At 62.3% G+C, this 21,001-nt stretch overlaps 1 protein-coding gene across 1 annotated transcript; it reads left to right on the plus strand.

Moving 5' to 3' along the window:
• Positions 1–292: 292 nt before the first annotated feature.
• Positions 293–12,575, plus strand: RAB11B (RAB11B, member RAS oncogene family; the record flags this gene model as incomplete). The annotated part of the gene is made up of 5 exons (XM_080715135.1): positions 293–332; positions 10,207–10,402; positions 11,319–11,512; positions 11,902–11,982; positions 12,430–12,575. The coding sequence occupies 5 exons, from the start codon at positions 293–295 to the stop codon at positions 12,573–12,575; spliced, it is 657 nt and encodes a 218-aa protein (XP_080571261.1).
• Between the last annotated feature and the right edge of the window lie 8,426 nt (positions 12,576–21,001).

The following is a 21,001-nucleotide window of genomic DNA, read 5'->3' on the forward strand; positions in this document are numbered from 1 at the left end:
CTCCGCCCTCCTGAGCGTGCTTCTGATAGGCTGCTGTGGCTGTCAGTTCAGAAAGGTCCGCATTCCTTCCGCCTTTCTCTAGGAGACCGAGGGCAAGGAGGGCGGACCCCAGGAGGCACCCACCTCCGGGGCTCTGCTCTCACCTCTGATTGGTTGCGCTGGGTGCCGGTCTCTCTGGATCTCGCTGCTGATTGGTCACCGTGCCGCCGCTCTGCGCGGCGCCGGCTCCGCCCCCGTCGGGTGTTTGTGGTGGGGCTGCGGAGTCGCCGATCCCGCCGGAAGCGCCAGGACAATGGGGACCCGGGACGACGAGTACGACTACCTATTCAAAGGTGTGACCGGCGGGGCACACACGGGAGGGGCGCGGCGGCGGGCAGGCGGGCCGAGGCCCGCTCCGGGCCCTGGGCCCCGGCTGCAGCCCGGGCTGGGGGCCGGCGGGTCGGGTAGCCGGGAAGGCTGCGGCAGGCCGGGCCCCCTCAGCTTCGGCGCGGAGGGCGAGCTTCGAGGATCCGGAGGCCGAAGGAGATTTGGGGGCCGGGGATGCTCCGGGGCGGGGCCGGGGCCCAGAGGGGGTGGGGCCCCGAGTGGGCGAGGCCGTTGGGGGCGGGGCCTTTGGAGGGGGCGGGGCGCGCCGGATTTGGCGGGCCGGGCTAGGTAGAAAGCGCGAGCGGGCGGGGGCGGGGCCGGGGGCGGGGCCATGCTGTGATGGGCGTGTCCGCGCGGCGGGTGGGACGGGGCGGGTCTCTCTCGTGGTTAGGCCTGATTGGGAGCTGCTCCTGGGGGCGGAGCCCGGAAGGGGTGGGGCGGACGCTGGGGGCGGGTCTTCGTCGGCCGGGAGGATGGGAGCGGGATACAGTGGCGGGGTACCTGTGTGTGCTGCACTCGTTCCGTCTCAACTTGCAGCTCTTGTACCTGCACTTTTCCAAGCACTTTACACTCGTGAACAGATTTTACTTAATGTTTTTTTTTTTTTGGGGGGTGTAGTACTAGCGATGGAACCCAGGGGCATTCTTCGACTGAAATATGCACCCTGGCTTTTAAAAAATGTTTTAGTTTGAAAGAGGGTCTCATAGATTGCAGAAGTTGACCTCGAACCTGCAGTCCTCCTGTCTTACCTCCCCAGTACTGGGATTACAGGTGTGCATCACCGTGGCGGGCTCTTGTGGACGCACTTAAATCCTGCGTGCCACCCTGTGAGGTCAGTATAACCCAGCCTTGCTTTACAGACTAGGAACCCGAGGCTGCGAGACGCCATGGGGTTGTGTGGGATGCGACCCAGGCCAGCTGTGGGCTTTCCCACTTAGGGAGCACGTTTCGGGGCTTGCAGCCTGGATCCGGGAGTGGGGTTTTCAGGCCTCCTCCCCCAACACACGTGGGCCGATGGCTCAGGGCCCTGCCTGGCGCAGCTCTCCCCGGCCTGAGCGTCTGGGCTCTGGGAGCACGGCGGGAGGCGGGTGAGGCGGCCGTGTGTGGTGCGTCTCCCAGTAGCCTTCCCTTCTCGGCCGAATCGTTCAGGGCTCCCTGGCTTCTTGGACCTTCTGCCAAGGTGTGCTGGCCCTGGCCGATGGCGGCTGTCTAGAGCTGACTCCTGGGCCTGCAAGCACCTTTGCCTTTCTGCGGGGGGCTCTCCAGCTGCAGGCATCTTCCCCGCATTGGGGGAGCCTGGCCGTACCAGGTGGGCAGCGTGGTACATCCGAAGCCGGCCGGGGCTGACCTGCTGTCTTGACAGTACCTGGCGTGTTGGCTGGGTGTCTAGCACGGAAGTCTCCCTCCGGGGTAGCGTGTGGGGAGATGCCCCAGGCAGGGAGAGGGCGGGCTCCGGTGGCGATGCAGTCCCCCAGTGGCACCCTGCATGTCTCGTGAGCCTCTGGGTTAGCAGGTGCCAGGCCCCGGGGCTCACCCGGAGGCAGTGCAGCTCGGAGGTCTCTGAGGGCCCCTGTGACCGGTGGGCCAGACCCTGGACCTGTGGCAGGTGGCCGTCCCCACTTCCCTTGCAAGGCAGGGCTCCTGGCTCCCGGCACCAGCCGACGTGGCGTGGCCCGGGCAGGGCCTTTCACCCATTTCCCACACGCGGGTTCCTCTGGTCACTGCCCGCTTGTTATTTTCGACCTTTTGTTGTTATAAATAACCACTTGGAGCGGTCGACCGGGCCTCGTGCTGCCCTTTGGGTCCCTTCCTGCATGTGCATTCCCAGAAGTGGTTACTGGGTCAGGGGCAACGCGGCCGCTCCCGCGACTGGGCTCCAGAGCCGGCTTCCTGGAAGCCCCGCCAAGCCTCTGCTAGCCTGGGCACCTGTCCGCCCCCCACGGCCTCCCTTCCCTGAGCCTCAAAGGGTGAACCCACCCCCGGAATCCAGCACTTGGGAGGCTGAGACAGGAGGATCGCAGGTTCAAGGCCAAGTAGTGAGAGTCACCAACCTAGAGAGACCCTGTTTCAAAACCAAAATAAAATAGGGCTGGGGCGTAGCTTAGAGGTAGAATGCTCCTGGGCTCCATCCCCATACCACACACACACACACACACACACACACAGGCGCACAAAGGTGCGTGTCCCTCAAAGCCTCTCACCAGACCCCCCACAACTTTACCTCAACCAAAGACACCCTCTGGTCTTTCTTTTATCTATTCTGTCCGTGTAAAATGGAAACAAATATATGCAGAGATATATATATATACTTATTTATTTATTTATATTTACTTATTGTGGTATCAGGGATTGAACCCAGCAGCATTCACCTCCAAGCTACATGCCTACCCCTATTTTTTATATTTATTTATTTATTTATTTATTTGTTTGTTTATTTTCAGGTCTGGGGATGGAACCCAGGGGCATTCGACCTCCGAGCTACACCCCCTGCCCTATTTTTTATTCTTTATTTTGAAACCGGGTCTCACTGAGTTGCGCAGGGCCTCACTAAGTAGCTGAGGCTGGCCGCGAACCGCGATCCTCCGGTCTCAGCCTCCCGAATGCTGGGATGACAAGTGTGCGCCACCACGCCCGGCTTTTTATTTTTATTTCGAAACAGGGTCTCCTTAGGTTGATGAGAGTCTTTGCTTGATGAGGCCAGTTTGTGGGGCTGGCTTTGAACCTGCAGTCCTCTGGGCTCCGCCTCCCAAGTCCCGGCTTACAGGCGTGCGCCACCTCGCCCGCCCCGCCGTGTGTCGTGGTGTGTGTGGCAGGCGGGCTCCCGTGACGGGTGGGGAGCTGTTTGTTTTTCTGTCTGAGCCTTTCCCCCTTCCCAGGAGTGAGGTGGTTGATTTGTACCTAATTATAGAGCCTCGCATTTATTCTCCTGAGGTTTTATCCTGCTGGGCAGGGGCCTTTACCCCAGCCTGCGGGGTGACCCCTGGAGGTACAGCCCTGACTTCTCTGATGGACACGCCCAGGGGGCTCCCGCGGGAGCGGCCTGTCCCCAGGGGCCACCAAGGCCCTTCAAGAGCCCTTGCCTGGCCCTGGAGCTCACGGCAGTGAGTGCCTGCCTGGCCCGTGGGGACTTGGGTCAGGTGGGAAGCCGGCCACAGTCCACCCTGCCCAAGGGGAGAGCGAAAGAGAGTCGGCCCCTGGGAGCGGGCGTCTCAGATGGCTCTCCTCTGCTCAGTGCTCCAGAGACGCTCCCCGCCCTCCAGCCCCAACAGGCCCTGCAAGCCTGCTGCCCAGGGCAGGCCCCCAAGATTACTGGCAGGACCCCAAGCCTGCTGCCCAGGACAGGCCCCCAAGATTACTGACAGGCTCCCCAAGCCTGATGCCCGGGGCAGGCCCCCAAGATTACTGACAGGCCCCCAAGCCTGCTGCCCGGGGCAGGCCCCCAAGATTACTGGCAGGCCCCCAAGATTACTGACAGGCCCCCAAGCCTGCTGCCCAGGGCAGGCCCCCAAGATTACTGACAAGGCCCCCCCAAGCCTGATGCCCAGGACAGGCCCACAAGATTACTGACAAGGCCCCCCCAAGCTTGATGCCCAGGACAGGCCCACAAGATTACTGACAGGCCCCCAAGCCTGCTGCCCAGGACAGGCCCACAAGATTACTGACAGGCCCCCAAGCCTGCTGCCCAGGACAGGCCCCCAAGATTACTGACAAGGCCCCCCCAAGCCTGTCGCCCAGGACAGGCCCACAAGATTACTGACAGGCCCCCAAGCCTGCTGCCCAGGACAGGCCCCCAAGATTACTGACAGGCCCCCCCAAACCTGCTGCCCAGGACAGGCCCCCAAGATTACTGACAGGACCCCAAGCCTGATGCCCAGGACAGGCTCACAAGATTACTGGCAGGACCCCAAGCCTGCTGCCCAGGGCAGGCCCCCAAGATTACTGACAGGCCCCCAAGCCTGCTGCCCGGGGCAGGCCCCCAAGATTACTGGCAGGCCCCCAAGATTACTGACAGGCCCCCAAGCCTGATGCCCAGGACAGGCCCACAAGATTACTGACAGGCCCCCAAGCCTGCTGCCCAGGACAGGCCCCCAAGATTACTGACAAGGCCCCCCCAAGCCTGCTGCCCAGGACAGGCCCCCAAGATTACTGACAGGCCCCCAAGCCTGCTGCCCAGGACAGGCCCCCAAGATTACTGACAGGACCCCAAGCCTGATGCCCAGGACAGGCCCCCAAGATTACTGACAGGCCCCCAAGCCTGCTGCCCAGGGCAGGCCCCCAAGATTACTGACAAGGCCCCCCCAAGCCTGATGCCCAGGACAGGCCCACAAGATTACTGACAAGGCCCCCCCAAGCTTGATGCCCAGGACAGGCCCACAAGATTACTGACAGGCCCCCAAGCCTGCTGCCCAGGACAGGCCCACAAGATTACTGACAGGCCCCCAAGATTACTGGCAGGACCCCAAGCCTGCTGCCCAGGACAGGCCCCCAAGATTACTGACAGGCCCCCAAGCCTGCTGCCCGGGGCAGGCCCCCAAGATTACTGGCAGGCCCCCAAGATTACTGACAAGGCCCCCAAGCCTGCTGCCCAGGGCAGGCCCCCAAGATTACTGACAGGGCCCCAAGCCTGCTGCCCGGGGCAGGCCCCCAAGATTACTGGCAGGCCCCCAAGATTACTGACAAGGCCCCCAAGCCTGCTGCCCAGGGCAGGCCCCCAAGATTACTGACAAGGCCCCCCCAAGCCTGCTGCCCAGGACAGGCCCACAAGATTACTGACAAGGCCCTCCCCAAGCCTGCTGCCCAGGACAGGCCCACAAGATTACTGACAAGGCCCCCCCAAGCCTGCTGCCCAGGACAGGCCCACAAGATTACTGACAAGGCCCTCCCCAAGCCTAATGCCCAGGACAGGCCCACAAGATTACTGACAGGACCCCAAGCCTGATGCCCAGGACAGGCCCACAAGATTACTGACAAGGCCCCACCAAGCCTGATGCCCAGGACAGGCCCCCAAGATTACTGACAAGGCCCCACCAAGCCTGATGCCCAGGGCAGGCCCACAAGATTACTGACAGGCCCCCAAGCCTGCTGCCCAGGACAGGCCCCCAAGATTACTGACAAGGCCCCCCCCAAGCCTGATGCCCAGGACAGGCCCACAAGATTACTGACAGGCCCCCAAGCCTGCTGCCCGGGGCAGGCCCCCAAGATTACTGGCAGGCCCCCAAGATTACTGACAGGCCCCCAAGCCTGCTGCCCAGGGCAGGCCCCCAAGATTACTGACAAGGCCCCCCCAAGCCTGATGCCCAGGACAGGCCCACAAGATTACTGACAAGGCCCCCCCAAGCTTGATGCCCAGGACAGGCCCACAAGATTACTGACAGGCCCCCAAGCCTGCTGCCCAGGACAGGCCCCCAAGATTACTGACAAGGCCCCCCCAAGCCTGTCGCCCAGGACAGGCCCCCAAGATTACTGACAAGGCCCCCAAGCCTGCTGCCCAGGACAGGCCCCCAGGATTACTGACAGGCCCCCAAGCCTGCTGCCCAGGACAGGCCCCCAAGATTACTGACAGGACCCCAAGCCTGATGCCCAGGACAGGCCCCCAAGATTACTGACAGGCCCTCAAGCCTGCTGCCCAGGACAGGCCTCCAAGATTACTGACAGGCCCTCAAGCCTGCTGCCCAGGACAGGCCCCCAAGATTACTGACAGGGCCCCAAGCCTGCTGCCTGGGACAGGTCCCCAAGATTACTGACAGGCCCCCAAGCCTGCTGCCCAGGACAGGCCCTGAAGATTACTGACAGGCCCCCAAGCCTGCTGCCCGGGGCAGGCCCCCAAGATTACTGACAGGCCCTCAAGCCTGATGCCCAGGAAAGGCCCCCAAGATTACTGACAAGGCCCCCAAGCCTGCTGCCCAGGACAGGCCCCCAGGATTACTGACAGGCCCCCAAGCCTGCTGCCCAGGACAGGCCCCCAAGATTACTGACAGGACCCCAAGCCTGATGCCCAGGACAGGCCCCCAAGATTACTGACAGGCCCTCAAGCCTGCTGCCCAGGACAGGCCTCCAAGATTACTGACAGGCCCTCAAGCCTGCTGCCCAGGACAGGCCCCCAAGATTACTGACAGGGCCCCAAGCCTGCTGCCTGGGACAGGTCCCCAAGATTACTGACAGGCCCCCAAGCCTGCTGCCCAGGACAGGCCCTGAAGATTACTGACAGGCCCCCAAGCCTGCTGCCCGGGGCAGGCCCCCAAGATTACTGACAGGCCCTCAAGCCTGATGCCCAGGACAGGCCCCCAAGATTACTGACAGGACCCCAAGCCTGCTGCCCGGGGCAGGCCCCCAAGATTACTGACAGGCCCCCAAGCCTGATGCCCTAGTTGCTACTTTGGGACCCAGACATAACCATCGCACCCCACTTGGACAAGGGCCCGGCCAGTGTCCTGGCGTTGGGTGGATGCCTGTCCCCAGGGTTAGCTAAGGCAAGAGGCCCCCAGCTGCTGGCCCTGGTGAGGCCAGAGTTCTCATCCTGGAGGCCCCACCCTGGCCCGAGGCTGGTCCGAGGCCCTGGGGTGCTGGTCTCGCATGGCTTCCAAAAGGTGCCAGCTCTCTGGTTTCAGCTAGCGGGGCCCTGTGAGCCAAGTGTCCTGGCCAGGCCTTTCCCGGCCAGTGAGGCACCACTTAGAAGCGCCGTGTCCTGGGCCCTGCATGCTCTAAGACGACAGATGCCTGGTGCTCCCCACAACGGCGCCTTCCTTCCCAGCCCGGCCCTCCTGCGCCTCTGCCTCAGCCTGGCACTGCCAGTCCTTCCTGCCGCCCACCTGGCAGCAGCGATGGCCTTGTCCTGCTGAGTGGCATTGGGCTGGCCACTCGGCCCTGCCAGGGTCCGTCCCTGAGTGTGCGGGGAGGGCCTGTGCCTCCTGCGCCATTTTCAGGGATGTGATGCCTGGGGACAGAGCGCCCGCGTGGCCTGCGCTGATTGGGTAGCTAGCTGGTGGCATGGTATGGCACAGGTCTGTCCGCTCTCCCTGTCCTCTGAACTGGCAGTCCTGTGCTGGGCGCCCATCGCGTGTCCGTGGGCAGGCCAGGTGGTGGATGCTGACCTCGGGTATTGAAGGAGGAGTAGGAGTTTGCTGGCCACCTGGAGCAAGATGCCCAGCGGTGGCAGCTGGAGAGAGGGGCAGGCGTGCCCGGCAGAAGCGAGACCCCGGAGCTGTGTGCTGGGGTGGGCAGAGACTGGAGGTAGGAGGGAGGAAACGTCTGATCTAGAAAACGGGCTCAGACAGCCAGGCATGGTGGCACTTAGAAACCTGGTACTTGGGAGGCTGAGACGGGAGGATCACAGGTTTGAGGACAGCCTCAGCAAGTAATGAGACTCTCATAAAAATAAGGAATTAAAAAAAATAGGGCTGGGGTATAGCTTGGAGGTAGAATACCCCCGGGTTCCATCCCCAGTACCACACACACAAAAAAATTTTTTTTTGGCTGGGGGTGTAGCTTGGAGGTAGAATACCCCCGGGTTCCATCCCCAGTACCAAAAAGAAGAAAACCTGGGTGAGTTGCGGCCCGGCGGGCGCAGGAGGGCCAGCCTGCCTGGCTCCGCCCCGCTGCCCAGCGGCCCTGCCTCAGTTTCCTTGTCTGTGAAGTGGGCTGCGCAGGATGCATGAGGCAGGCCCAGCAGGAGCTTTGTGTTTATTTTATTGCCGCACTGGGGATTGAGGAACCTCGGGGCAGTCTACCTCCAAGCCCCACCCGGCCCTGTTTTATCACACAAGCTGCTGAAGGTCTGCTGGCTTGCTGAGGCTGGCCTTGAACTTGAGAGCTGTGCCAGTTTCATCCCTTTATTTGGGCTGGGGTTGAACCCCGGGCGCGCTCCCTGAGCTGCCTCCCAGGCCTCTGTCTTTATTTTGAGGCGGTGCGGCCGTGGTCCCCAGGCTGGCCCGGCCGTGGTCCTCCTGCCTGCGCCCGCTTCGCCGGCCTCTCCCCCTCATGATGCTCCACTCAGGGGCTCTTGGGGTGCCCGGGGCGGCGATGGGCGCTGCCAGGGACACTGCAGGGTCAGAAGAGACCGAAGCCCACCGGTAGGTCTCTGTGCCTCAGCAGGTAGGAGCCACTCCTCAGCCTAGCACGCCTCTGTAAAAATCCGAAAAGAAAGAGCGGGCGTGGGGGCGCAGGCTTGTGAGCCAGCCTTCGGGAGGCCGAGACAGGAGGATTGCCTCCTGGTTTGCGGGCAGCCTCAGCTACTTAGTGAGGCCCTTTGCAACTCAGCGAGACCGTGGTTCAAAATAAAGGATAAAAACTAGGGCTGGGGGTGTAGCTCAGAGGTGGAATGCCCCTGGGTTCCATCCCCCCGGGCAGGTGCAGGACACAAATGAGGGGGGCGTGGGGAGGGGGGAGTTGGAGGGGACCTGGGGGGGCTTAGGGAGGGGTGGAGGAAGGCTGAGCCTGACAGCGCCGCTGCTGCCCTCTTGTGGCCGTGAGTGAGTAAAACAGGCCTTGGGCTGGGGGGAGCGCCGCAGGGACCTCAGGAGAGCAGGTGCTGACCCCAACCCCGAGACATGCGGTGGCCTGGACGACCGGAGGCTGGGGACACGCGCGCGTTTGCCCCGTGACCAGGCGCGGACCAGCTCAGGGCACCAAGTCGGCCTGTGCGCCTCGTGGGAGGCGTTGGCCCGCGAGGTTGGGGCCTACTTGCGGCCGGGGTCCTGCCGGGTTGCAAGGTCGCAGGGCAGAGGGAGGGTGTGGACGGCTCCTCCTAGGGCTTTGGAAAGGAGCGAGCCGGCTGCCTGGCTCCAGCGTCTGCACGTGCGCCCGGCTCACACCCTGACTCCCTGGCCAAGGACACCCCTCCGCTGTCCTGCTGGCCCTTCTGCCTGGCCCTTCCCCAGAGCCGGCCCTGGAGGGCGGGGCCGCCTCCCCGCCAGCCAGGGTGGCCACGCCTTCCTCCACCTGGTTGCTCCCGTGCCCCTCGTGGGCACAGGCTGTGTGTGTTCTGGACAGAAGCACTGGTGATTAAACCCCGGGGGCATTCACCCTGGAGCGACATCTGCAGCCCTGTGTTTTTGTTGTTGTTTAATTTTTTATTTATTTTTGCAGAACTGGGGATGGAACCCAGCGGCATCCTACTCCAAGCTACACCCCCCAGCCCTATTTTATTTTTTTATTTTTGGTGGTACTGGGGTTCCTGGAAGCCCTTCTACCTCCGGACTACACTCCCAGACCTATTTTATACTTTATTTGGAAACAGGGTCTCACTAAGTTGCTGAGAGCCTCACTAAGTAGCTGAGGCTGGCTTGGAACCCGTGCAATCCTCCTGTCTCAGCCTCCCAAGCGCGGGGATGGCAAGCGTGCGCCCCCACGCCGGCTTTTTATTTTTTTTATTGTGAGCGCAGTCCTGCTCAGTTGCTGGGCTCCGCTGCCGCGCTTAGTGGGGAGTCGGCGTGTGCGTGGGGTGCTTCTCACTTCCCACCTTTTAAAGCACAGACACACACCATGGGTTCAATTTCCAGTACCACAAAAAACGTAAAATAAAAATAGGGTTGGAGTTAAAGCTTGGAGGTAGCGTGTCTCTGGGTTCAATCCCCAGGGCCACATCCAAAAAAAGAAAAGAAAAGAAAGAAAGAAAAGAGGAAGGAAGGAAAGAAAGAGGAACGAGAGGCAGGCAGTTCAGCCCAGACAGAGGCGCGGGAGGAGTGGGCGCGGGCTGCGCTCCGTGGACGCGGGCCGCAGGTGGCCGCCTGCCTCCGCGCTGCCCGCGCTCCACACGCCCTCCAGCACCCAGGGCCGCGGGGCGTCCGGGAGGCCTGGTGGGAGGCCGGCCTCCGCGCCTCACCGTCCTCCCGCTGCCCGCAGTGGTGCTCATCGGGGACTCGGGCGTGGGCAAGAGCAACCTGCTGTCGCGCTTCACCCGCAACGAGTTCAACCTGGAGAGCAAGAGCACCATCGGCGTGGAGTTCGCCACGCGCAGCATCCAGGTGGACGGCAAGACCATCAAGGCGCAGATCTGGGACACGGCCGGCCAGGAGCGCTACCGCGCCATCACCTCGGCGTGCGTGAGCCCCGGCGGGAGGGCAGGGCCCGCCAGACCCGGCCAAATGAAACTGGCACGGGCGGGGTGCATGGCAGTGCCAGGTGCCCGCCTGCTGTGGGCGGCTCCGAGCCCTGCCCGGCACAGCCCTGACGAAAAGTAATATTCAAAAGAACCGTCCACACCTGGGATCCCAGCGCTTGGGAGCCCGAGACGGGATTCGTAGGTTCAAGGACAGCCTCGGCAACTTAGTGAGACCCTGTCACGATTAAGAATAAGCCAGGCGTGGCAGTGCAGGCTTGTCGTCCCAGCATTCGGGAGGCTGAGACAGGAGGATCGTGGTTCCAGAACAGCCTCAGCTACTACTTAGTGAGGCCCTTTGCAACTCAGTGAGACGCTGTTTCAAAATAAAGACTAAAGAATAGGGCTGGGGGTGTAGCTCGGAGGTAGAGTGCCCCTGGGTTCCATTCCTAGTACTGCAAAATAAATAAATAAATAGGCTGACAGTGTAGCTGGGAGGTAAAATGTCCATGGATTCAAGCCATTCAAGCCAGGTGTGGTGGCCTAAGCTGTAATCCCGGATGAGGAGGATGAGACCGGGCCTCGGCAACTTAGTAAGCGCCTGAGCTGTGGCTCAGAAGTGCGATGCTCCTGGGTTCCACCCCAGTACCGCAGAAAGCCCCCGCAGCCCACGCCGGCTGCCCGTCGGGCTCCTGCACCAGTCCTTCCCGCCGCAGGCCTGGCCTGCGTCCCTGTGTGGGTAGGGCCTGCCCTCCGGCCAGCCCGGCGCTGCTGCCGTGTCTGTGTTGAGGACCGCCTGGTGCCCTCTAACCCCAGCCCAAACTCTCCTGCAGCCCCACGTCCCTGTGCTGAGTCTGGGGAGCAGGGCGGGGCCGCAGGGCGGGCTGGCGGGTACCACCGCGGGGCCTGTCCACAGGTACTACCGCGGGGCGGTGGGCGCGCTGCTGGTGTACGACATTGCCAAGCACCTGACCTACGAGAACGTGGAGCGCTGGCTGAAGGAGCTGCGGGACCACGCTGACAGCAACATCGTCATCATGCTGGTGGGCAACAAGAGCGACCTGCGCCACCTGCGGGCCGTGCCCACCGACGAGGCCCGGGCCTTCGCAGGTGCGTCCTGGGGGGTGCCTGTGCCCACCTCGGGACCCGGGCCTTCGCAGGTGCGCCCTGCGGGGCGGGGAAGCCCGTCTGTGCCCACCTCGGGGCCGGGTCTTCGCAGGTGCGCCCTGCGGGGTGGCGTGAGCCCGCCTGTGCCCACCTCGGGACCCGGGCCTTCGCAGGTGCGCCCTGGGGGGCAGCGTGAGCCCACCTGTGCCCACCTCGGGTCTGGGCCTTCGCAGGTACGCCCTGGGGGGCGGGGGAGCCCGCCTGTGCCCACCTCGGGGCCGGGCCTTCGCAGGTGCGCCCTGCGGGTTGGGAGGAGCCCACCTGTGCCCACCTCGGACCCAGGCGGGGCAGAGGAGCCAGGCTTACCCACCTCTGCCCTCACTCTCTTACAGAGAAGAACAACTTGTCCTTCATTGAGACCTCGGCCCTGGACTCCACCAACGTGGAAGAAGCGTTCAAGAACATTCTCACAGGTGGGCTCGCCTCGGGAAGCCGGGACAGAATTGCCAGCGTGAGGCCAGCCTCAGCAACCCAGCCAGATGGTTCAGAACGAAAATAAAATAGGGCTGCGGCTGAGGGTCGAAGGCCCTGGAGTTCAGCCCCAGCCCCTCCCCCACACACAAAAGGCTGGGGGTCAGTCTGAAGCCAGGAGCAGGTGCCCCCCGTCAGACCGTGCTGCCCGTGGTCTCGGCCTAGCCCTGTGGCCGGCCCTGTCTGGGCTGCACAGAGCCCCGTGGCTTCCGAAGTGTCCTCCGAAGGGAAGAGGGGCCTCTGACTCTGATAGCAGTTAGGAGCAGGAGGCCAGGCTGCCTGGTGCAGTGTGAGGCTGCCCTGCCCCCCGGGGCCGCCCAGGGCAGGGTGGGCGGCAGGGCTGGGCCTGACCCAGGCGATCTGCCTTGCGCCCACCCCTCCCGCTGCAGAGATTTACCGCATCGTGTCACAGAAGCAAATCGCAGACCGCGCGGCCCACGACGAGTCCCCTGGCAACAACGTAGTGGACATCAGCGTGCCGCCCACCACCGACGGACAGAAGCCCAGCAAGCTGCAGTGCTGCCAAGGCCTGTGACCCGGCCCGCCCGCCGCCCACCGCCCCGTCCCCTGCCCCTGCTGTCCCTGTGCCCGCGGCCTGGCGGGGCAGCCAGCGCCAGGTGAGGACGACACGTGGACGGAACCGGCTTCTCCCGCTCCACGGCAGACCCAGGGAGCGCCGCCTGCCCCAGCTGGGTCCTCATCCCACCCAGAGCCCCGGGCGCCCGAGGAGCCGGGGCCAGCGCGCGGCTGGCCCAGAGGAGCCCTCCCTCGGCCGCCTCTGCACGCAGCGCTCCCGCCCCGCCGGCCCCTCTGCGTCAAGCCCCCGTCTGGTCAGGAACCCGTTTGCAAGCGAAGCAATATCTCCGTGTTTTGTATATACAGCCGCTCTTCTAGCCTCTGGTTTTTGTTATTGTAGAGAAACACAGATTCTTTATACACTTGGTGAGATTTCCGCCAACCCAGGCGCCCGAGTCTTCTCCCCTGGCCCTGCACCGTTGCCGGTTACTAAAGCGTACAAGCCAACTCCTGTACAGAAACCTGCGTAGGCCTGTGTCTTCTTTCTTCCCCAGGCAGCGCCGAGCCAGGCCTCTCCAGGGATGAGCTGGGGCAGGCAGGGGCGCCCTGCTCTGCGGGGGTCAAGTGTGGAGTGTCCTGGGCGACCCCCAGGAGCCAGGGGAGCAGGGCGCCCCCCATCCCGTCCGTGGGCCCTCTGCTAGGGGCTTGGCCTGAGCACCCCATCCCCAGTGCATGCCCTCTGCTGGGGGCCTGGCTTGTGCGCCCCAAAGTCTGCCCTCTGCTGGGGACCTGGCCTATGTGACCCCCCATCCCCAGTGTGTGCCCTCTGCTGGGGGTCAGGTCTGCCTGCCCCACTTCCCAACGTGGGCCCTCTGCTGGGGGCCAGGTCTGCATACCCCATTTCCCAGTGTGTACCCTCTGCTGGGGGCCTGGCCTGCGTGCCCCATTTCCCAACGTGTGCCCTCTGCTGGGGGCCTGGCCTGTGTGCCCCATTTCCCAACCTGCGCCCTCTGTTGGGGACCTGGCCTTTGTGCCCTGACACGCGCCCTCTGCTGGAGGTCTGGCCTGCGTGACCCCCCACCCCCAGAGTGCGCCCTCTGTTGGGGCCAGGTCTGCGTGTCCCATCCCCAGGGTGTGACCTCTGCTGGGGGCCTGGCCTGCGCACCCCCACACGCACCCTCTGCTGGGGGCCTGGCTTGTGTGACTCCCCCATCCCCAATGTGCGCCCTCTGCTGGGGGCCTGGCCTGTGTAACCCCCCCATCCCCAGCGTGCACCCTCTGCTGGGGGCCTGGCCTGTGTGCTCACCAGCACCAGGCTGGGGCAGGAGGGCTCTTTCGGTGGGTGGGGGGCCTCAGGCCCGCCGCAGTTCTCCGGCCGTTCTCCGGCGCAGGTTGGCTCGTGAGAGGGATGGCAGGAGGTGCCCGTGGCAGAGGCTGTATGGGCCACGGATCCCTCCCCCAGGATTGGTGGCCCTGCTGGAGCGGCCCTCGCGGTTCGGCCTGGCATTGGAGGGGGCCAGGGCTTGGTCGCAGGCTGGCCAGCAGCCCGGGCAAGGCTGACGGTGCAGGTGCCCTGGGACACAGGCGCCCTGTTCACACGACTCCTGGGTGACCTGCGGGGCGTGTGCTGGGCATAGCTGGCTTAATCGATGGGGTACCCACAGAAGGTTCCAGACACCAAAGAGATCATTGAGTACTTCTGGAGACACTGATAATGCCAGTTCTGGGGCAGGAACCAAGCTGATTTTTATGTGCTGTGGAGAGCCTTGTAGTCACTGTGAGGGCGCTGTGGAGCCCCTGGACTCCCCGTACTTGTGAGGCTGAGACAGGATTTTATTTTATTTTATTATTATTATTTTTATTTTCTTGCAGGTCTAGGGATGGAACCCAGGGGCATTTGACTTCTGAGCTATACCCCCTGCCCTATTTTTTATTCTTTATTTTGAAACAGGGCTTCACTAAGTTGCAGAGGGCCTCACTAAGTAGTAGCTGAGGCTGTCCGCGAACCGCGATCCTCCAGTCTCAGCCTCCCAAATGCTGGGATTATTAGCGTGCACCACCACGCCTGGCTGAGACAGGATTTTATTTATTTATTTATTTATTTATTTATTTATTTTTATTTTTGGTGGCACTGGGGTTCCTGGAAGCCCTTCTACCTCTGGGCTACACTCCCAGACCTATTTTTACATTTTTATTTGGAAACAGGGTCTCCTAAGCCAGCGCGCGGCTGGCTTGGAACCTGCGCGATCCTCCTGTCTCCGCCTCCCAAGCGCGGGATTACAAGCGTGCCCACCACGCCCGGCCTGAGACAGGATTTTAGATTGGACGACAGCCTCAGTTTAGTGAGAATGAGACTCAGCAATTTAGCAAGCCACTGTTTTTAAATAAAAAGCCGGGAGTGGTGGTGCATGCTCATAATCCCAGTACTTGGGAGGCCGAGACGGCGAATCACAAGTTCGAAGCCAGACGCAGCAGCTCAGTGAGACCCTGTTTCCAAACAAGTGGTGGTGCATGTTTGTGAGCCCAGCCTTTGGGAGGCTGAGACAGGAGGATCGCAGTTTGCAAACAGCCTCAGCCACTTAGTGAAGTTCCCTGCAACTCAGTGAGACCCTGTTTCAGAATAAAAAATAGAAAATCAGGCTGGGATGTAGCTCAAAGGTAGAAGTCTCCTGGTTTCCATCCCCAGTACCACAAAAAATTTTTTAAAAGTAGCTGGGCGTGGTGCCACATGTTTGGAATTCCAGTACTTGGGAGGCTGAGACAGGAGGATCGCACAGGCTCGAAGCCAGCCTCAGCTACTGAGTGAGGCTCTCAGCAACTTAGTGAGACCGTTTCCAAAAAAAATAGAAAATAGGTCTGGGAGTACAGCCCGGAGGCAGAGGCTGGGTTCCACCTCCAGTACCACACAAAAAGAGTTGGGGTTGAGGCCGGGCGTGGTGGCGCACGCTTGTAATCCCTGCGCTTGGGAGGCGGAGACAGGAGGATCGCGCAGGTTCGAAGCCAGCTATGCCCGCTGGCTTAGGAGACCCTGTTTCCAAATAAAATGTAAAAATAGGTCTGGGAGTGTAGTCCGGAGGTAGAAGGGCTTCCAGGAACCCCAGAACCAGCAAAAAAAAAAAAAAAAGAGTTGGGGTTGTGGAATTCCCCTAGAGGTAGAAAGTCTCCAAACACCAAGGAAAAGAAGAGGAGGAGGAGGAGGAGGAGGAGGAGGAGGAGGAGGAGGAGGAGGAGATGGGGAGGAGGAGGAGGAGGAGGAGATGGAGGAGGAGGAGATGGGGAGGAGGAGGAGGAGGAGATGGAGGAGATGGAGGAGGAGGAGGAGATGGAGGAGGAGGAGGAGATGGAGGAGGAGGAGGAGGAGGAGGAGGAGGAGATGGAGGAGGAGGAGGAAGAGGAGATGGAGGAGATGGAGGAGGAGGAGGAGGAGATGGAGGAGGAGGAGGAGATGGAGGAGGAGGAGGAGATGGAGGAGGAGGAGGAGGAGGAGGAGGAGGAGGAGATGGAGGAGGAGGAGGAAGAGGAGATGGAGGAGATGGAGGAGGAGGAGGAGATGGAGGAGGAGGAGGAGGAGATGGAGGAGGAGGAGGAGATGGAGGAGGAGGAGGAGGAGGAGGAGGAGGAGGAGATGGAGGAGGAGGAGGAGGAGGAGGAGGAGATGGAGGAGGAGGAGGAGATGGAGGAGGAGGAGGAGGAGGAGATGGAGGAGGAGGAGGAGATGGAGGAGGAGGAGGAGGAGGAGGAGGAGGAGGAGGAAGAGGAGGAGATGGAGGAGGAGGAGGAGGAGATGAAGGAGGAGGAGGAGGAGGAGATGGAGGAGGAGGAGGAGGAGATGAAGGAGGAGGAGGAGGAGGAGGAGGAGGAAGAGGAGGAGAGAACAGATGAAGGAAAGAAAAGATGAAGGAAGGAAGGAAGGAAGGAGAGGAAAACCGCCTGTGAGGGCCTGGCTTCGGTGCCGGGCGCGTGTGCGGAGGGTGAGCAGCAGGTGGCGCCGCTTGGCCTGGGCGCCAGCACCCCAGGGTGCGCGGAGCCTGTTCACAGCCGGGGGCGGCTTTACAGACGGGGACCAGAAAGAGAGTGGCCCGGCATCCCGCGGAGGAAGCAGCCAGCCCGCGCACGCCACGGCGGCGAGTGCGACTGCTGGAGGTAGGGGCCTGTCCAGGGCTTCTGAGTGCGCCCTGGGTCGGAAGCTCCAAGACGCCCATTATAAGGGCGGGTAAAGAGCCGGGCGTGGTGGCGCACGCTTGTGATCCCAGCTGTGGGAGGCTGAGACCGGGAGGATCGCGGTTCGCGGACAGCCTCTGCTACTTAGTGAGGCCCTCTGCAACTCAGTGAGACCCGGTTTCAAAATAAAGAATAAAAAATAGGGCAGGGGGTGTAGCCCGGAGGTCAAATGCCCCTGGGTTCCAACCCCAGACCCGCCAAAAAAAATAAATAAATAAATAAAAAATAAGGGCGGGTAAAAAGGGCGAAAGACAGCGGGCGTCGGGCGCGCGCTTGTGATCCAGCATTCTGGAGGCTGAGCCCGGAGGTTCCGGTTCGGGGGCAGCCTCTGCTACTTAGTGAGGCCCTCTGCAACTCAGTGAGACTCTGTTTCTCTTTTTTTTTTTTCTTTCTTTTTTTTCCTTTTTCTTTTTTGGTGGTACTGGGGGTGGAACCCAGAGGCTTTCTGCCTCTGGGCTAGACTCCCAGACCTTTTTTATATTTTTTATTTGGAAACAGGGTCTCTCTCTCTCTCTCTTTTTTTTTTTTTTTTTGGTGGTACTGGGGTTCCTGGAAACCCTTCTACCTCCGGGCTACACTCCTGGACCTATTTTATATATTTTTTTAAATTTGGAAACAGGGTCTCTTAAGCCAGCGCGGCTGGCTTCGAACCTGCCCGATCCTCCTGTCTCCGCCTCCCAAGCCAAGTGCAGGGATTACAAGCGTGCGCCGCCACGCCCAGCCCGGCCCTCTTCTTTATTTTAAAATAATTCTAAGTTGCTGAGACTGACCGCAGACCTGTGATCCTACTGCCTCAGCCCCCCAAATATTGGGTCAGCCTTCTCTTTATTTTATTTTATTTTTCGGTACTGGGGATGAAACCTAGGGGCACTGTTACCTCCAAGCTACACCCCAGCCTATTTTTAAGTCTCTTTATATTTTTTTTTTTGGAAACAGGGCCTCACTGAGTTGAGACAGCCTTCGCTAAGTCGCGGAGGCTGGCCGCGAACCGCGATCCTCCGGTCTCAGCCTCCCAAATCCTGGGATTACAAGTGCGTGCACACACCCAGCTCAGCTGCCTCTCTTGAAAGACAATCCTGTCTCTCCCTCTCCTGTGATTGCGGGGAAGTGTAATGGAGGCCGAGAATGCTTTTAGGAATAATTTGGCAAGAAACACTGGCGTGCTGAGCCGGGCGTGGGGATGCTCGCCTTTCATCCCAACCCTTGGGAATCCGAAACAAGAGGATCGTAGGTTCGAAGCCAGCATGAGCAATTTAGCGAGAGTTTCTTTCAAAGCAAAAAAAAAAAAAAAAAGTTATACGGGTGCGGTTCGGAGGCAGAGCGCCCCTGGGTTACATTCCCAGCACCAAAAAGTCAAAACAAAACAAAAACGGCGATACACCGCAAACCACGCCGCGGGCTACTCTCCAACTCCGCGCTGGGAAGGGGCGGGCCCGGGGGCGGGGCCAGGACGGGCCGGGGCGGGGCCAGGGCGCGGCGGGGGCGGGGCCAGGGCGGGCCGGGGCGGGGCCAGGACGGGCCCGGGGGCGGGGCCAGGGCGCGGCGGGGCGGGGCCAGGGCGCGGCGGGGCGGGGCCAGTTGCTGCGGCACCGCGGGGCCTGGACCGCCCAGGACGTCCCCGGCCCCCGGCCCCGCCCTCAAGGCGGGACGCGCGCGCTGATTGGCCAGTGCGGGCGAGGCGCGGCTGCCATTGGCCGCGGCGCCGTCCTCTGGGCGGGCGGTGCCCGGACGCAGGTGCGGGTCCCAGCGGAGCCGGGGACGCTGTCGGGCCGGGCCGGGCCGGGACCCGGGCCAGGGCGATCGGAGGGGCCTGCGCGGCCGCCCGGCCCGGCCGCGGATCAGGTAAGCCCGGGCGGCCGGCCGGACCGAGGGCGCAGGCGGGGCCCGGACCCCGGCGCCAGCCGGACCCTGGCCCCCGGGCGGGACAGCCAGGCTCGGACCCTTGGCCCCCGCCGGCCCGGGCCGGGCGGACCGGGTTTCCAGCCCCAGAGCCGCAGGAGGTCCCCGCGCCCGGGGTGCAGTGGGCGCCTCCGTGAGCCTCGGTTTCCCCATCTGTGAAAGTGGGTCACTCCAGCGCCAGGCACTCGGGAGCTGGCCGGTGCCCGTGCCCGGTGCCCGTGCCGCCGGCCTGGTCCGCCCTGCGGGGACGGGCGCAGGAGCCGGGCTCCGAGGAGCTGCCGGGGGCGCTGGGCAGGAGGGCAGAGCCAGGGCCGGGCAGGAGGGCAGAGCCAGGGCCGGGCAGGAGGGCAGAGCCAGGGCCGCCGGGCAGGAGGGCAGAGCCAGGGCCGGGCAGGAGGGCAGAGCCAGGGCCGGGCAGGAGGGCAGAGCCAGGGCCGGGCAGGAGGGCAGAGCCAGGGCCGCCGGGCAGGAGGGCAGAGCCAGGGCCGGGCAGGAGGGCAGAGCCAGGGCCGGGCAGGAGGGCAGAGCCAGGGCCGGGCAGGAGGGCAGAGCCAGGGCCGGGCAGGAGGGCAGAGCCAGGGCCGCCGGGCAGGAGGGCAGAGCCACGGCTGCTGGGCAGGAGGGCAGAGCCAGGGCCAGGCAGGAGGGCAGAGCCAGGGCCGGGCAGGAGGGCAGCGCCAGGGCCGGCCGCTGTGACTTCGGGACAGGCCGCGGAGTTGAGAAAGCACACAGGCGCCGCTCCGGGGCGAGGGGTGAATGTGCCTCCGCCGGGCCCCACTTTATCCTGGAGTGAGCACGGTGAGTGTTTATTGAGCGCCTGCTGTATCCAGGCATAGCGTGCGCTCTCACGGACCTTCCCCACAGCTCTGTGCCGCTGATGATGGGTAATATGGTCAGGGCTGATGTTAGCCAGCTTCTTTTTTTTTTTTTTTTTTTTTTGGTGGCACTGGGGATGGAACCCAGAGGCTCTCTACCTCCAGGCTATACCCCCAGACCTGTTTTATATTTTATTTGGAAAAAGGGTCTCACTGAGTTGCTAAGAACCTCACTAAGTAGCTGAGGCTGGCTTCGAACCTGTGCGATCCTCCTGTCTCGGCCTCCCAAACACGGGGATTACAAGCGTGCGCCACCATGCCCGGCTTCTTTTTTGCTTTTTGTGGTACTAAGGATTGACTCCAAGGGCCTTTTATCCCCGAGGTACACCCCCCAGCACTATTTTATTTTATTTCTTACTTTCTTTCTTTTCTTTTTCTTTCTTTCTTTCTTTTTTTTTTTTTTTTTGTGGTACTGGAATGGAACCCAGGGACATTCTACCTCTGAGCTACACCCCCAGCCCATTTTTTATTCTTTATTTTGAAACAGGGTCTCACTGAATTGCAAAGGGCCTCACTAAGTAGTAGCTGAGGCTGTCCACGAACAGCGATCCTCCTGTCTCAGCCTCCCGAGTGCTGGGATGACAAGCACATGCCAGCACCCCTGGCTACTTTTATATTTTGAGACAGAGTTTCACAAAATTGCTGAGGCTGGCCTGGAACCCGTACTCCCCCGTCTCGGCCTTCTAAGTACTGGGATTACAAGCAAGCGCCACCACCCCGGCCATCAGTGGCCCTCAGCCAAGTGGGGAGAGAGGGCCGTCCAGGGAGGTGGCCTTTGAAGGAGAAGAACCGCTAGAGCCCAGCGGGAGGAGGCCAAGGCGGGCGCTCGGCACAGTCCCCAGTCCCGGGTCCCTCAGCCGCGGATGCGGTTTCGGTGATTTGCGGACCAGGCATTAGCAGCTTACCAGTTTCTTGTTTTTGTCCTCGAATGTACTTAATACGCAGGGGCCGTGACGGTGCTTGTCGTGCCCAGTTATTTACAAAAATGCCGAGTCCTGGGCAGGGCCAAGGCGGGGCAGGGGGACTGGCCCCTTCTGCAGGCATCCCCTTGGGCCCCAGCGGCCTGCCCTGCTCACACCCCGGGGAGAGCAGCGGGGTCCAGGCCCGGCTGCCGCGAACGCTATCGGGGGCCCACAGCTTTCCTGCTGGTCCTCTCGCCTTCGCCGACACCTGCTTATCTGGCGGCGGCCGACTGAGGAGGCCCGGAAGCGCGTGGGGTTTCTGGCTGCGCCCTCCGAGGGCACAGCCCTGCCGCACGCTGGCCCCGTGCACCGCTGCAGGCTGGCTTCGCGCTCTCTTCCTCTGAGTCACACGGTGGCTGGCAGAGTGATAAAAGTAGACCTGGAGCCGGGCGTGGCGGGCACGCGTGTCATCTCAGCGCTGGGAGGCTGAGACAGGAGGCTCGCGGTTCAAGGCCAGCCTCAGCTACTCAGTGAGGCCCCTACGACTT

Source organism: Muscardinus avellanarius, assembly GCF_963383645.1.
Source record: "Muscardinus avellanarius genome assembly, chromosome: 18".
NCBI lineage: Eukaryota > Metazoa > Chordata > Mammalia > Rodentia > Gliridae > Muscardinus > Muscardinus avellanarius.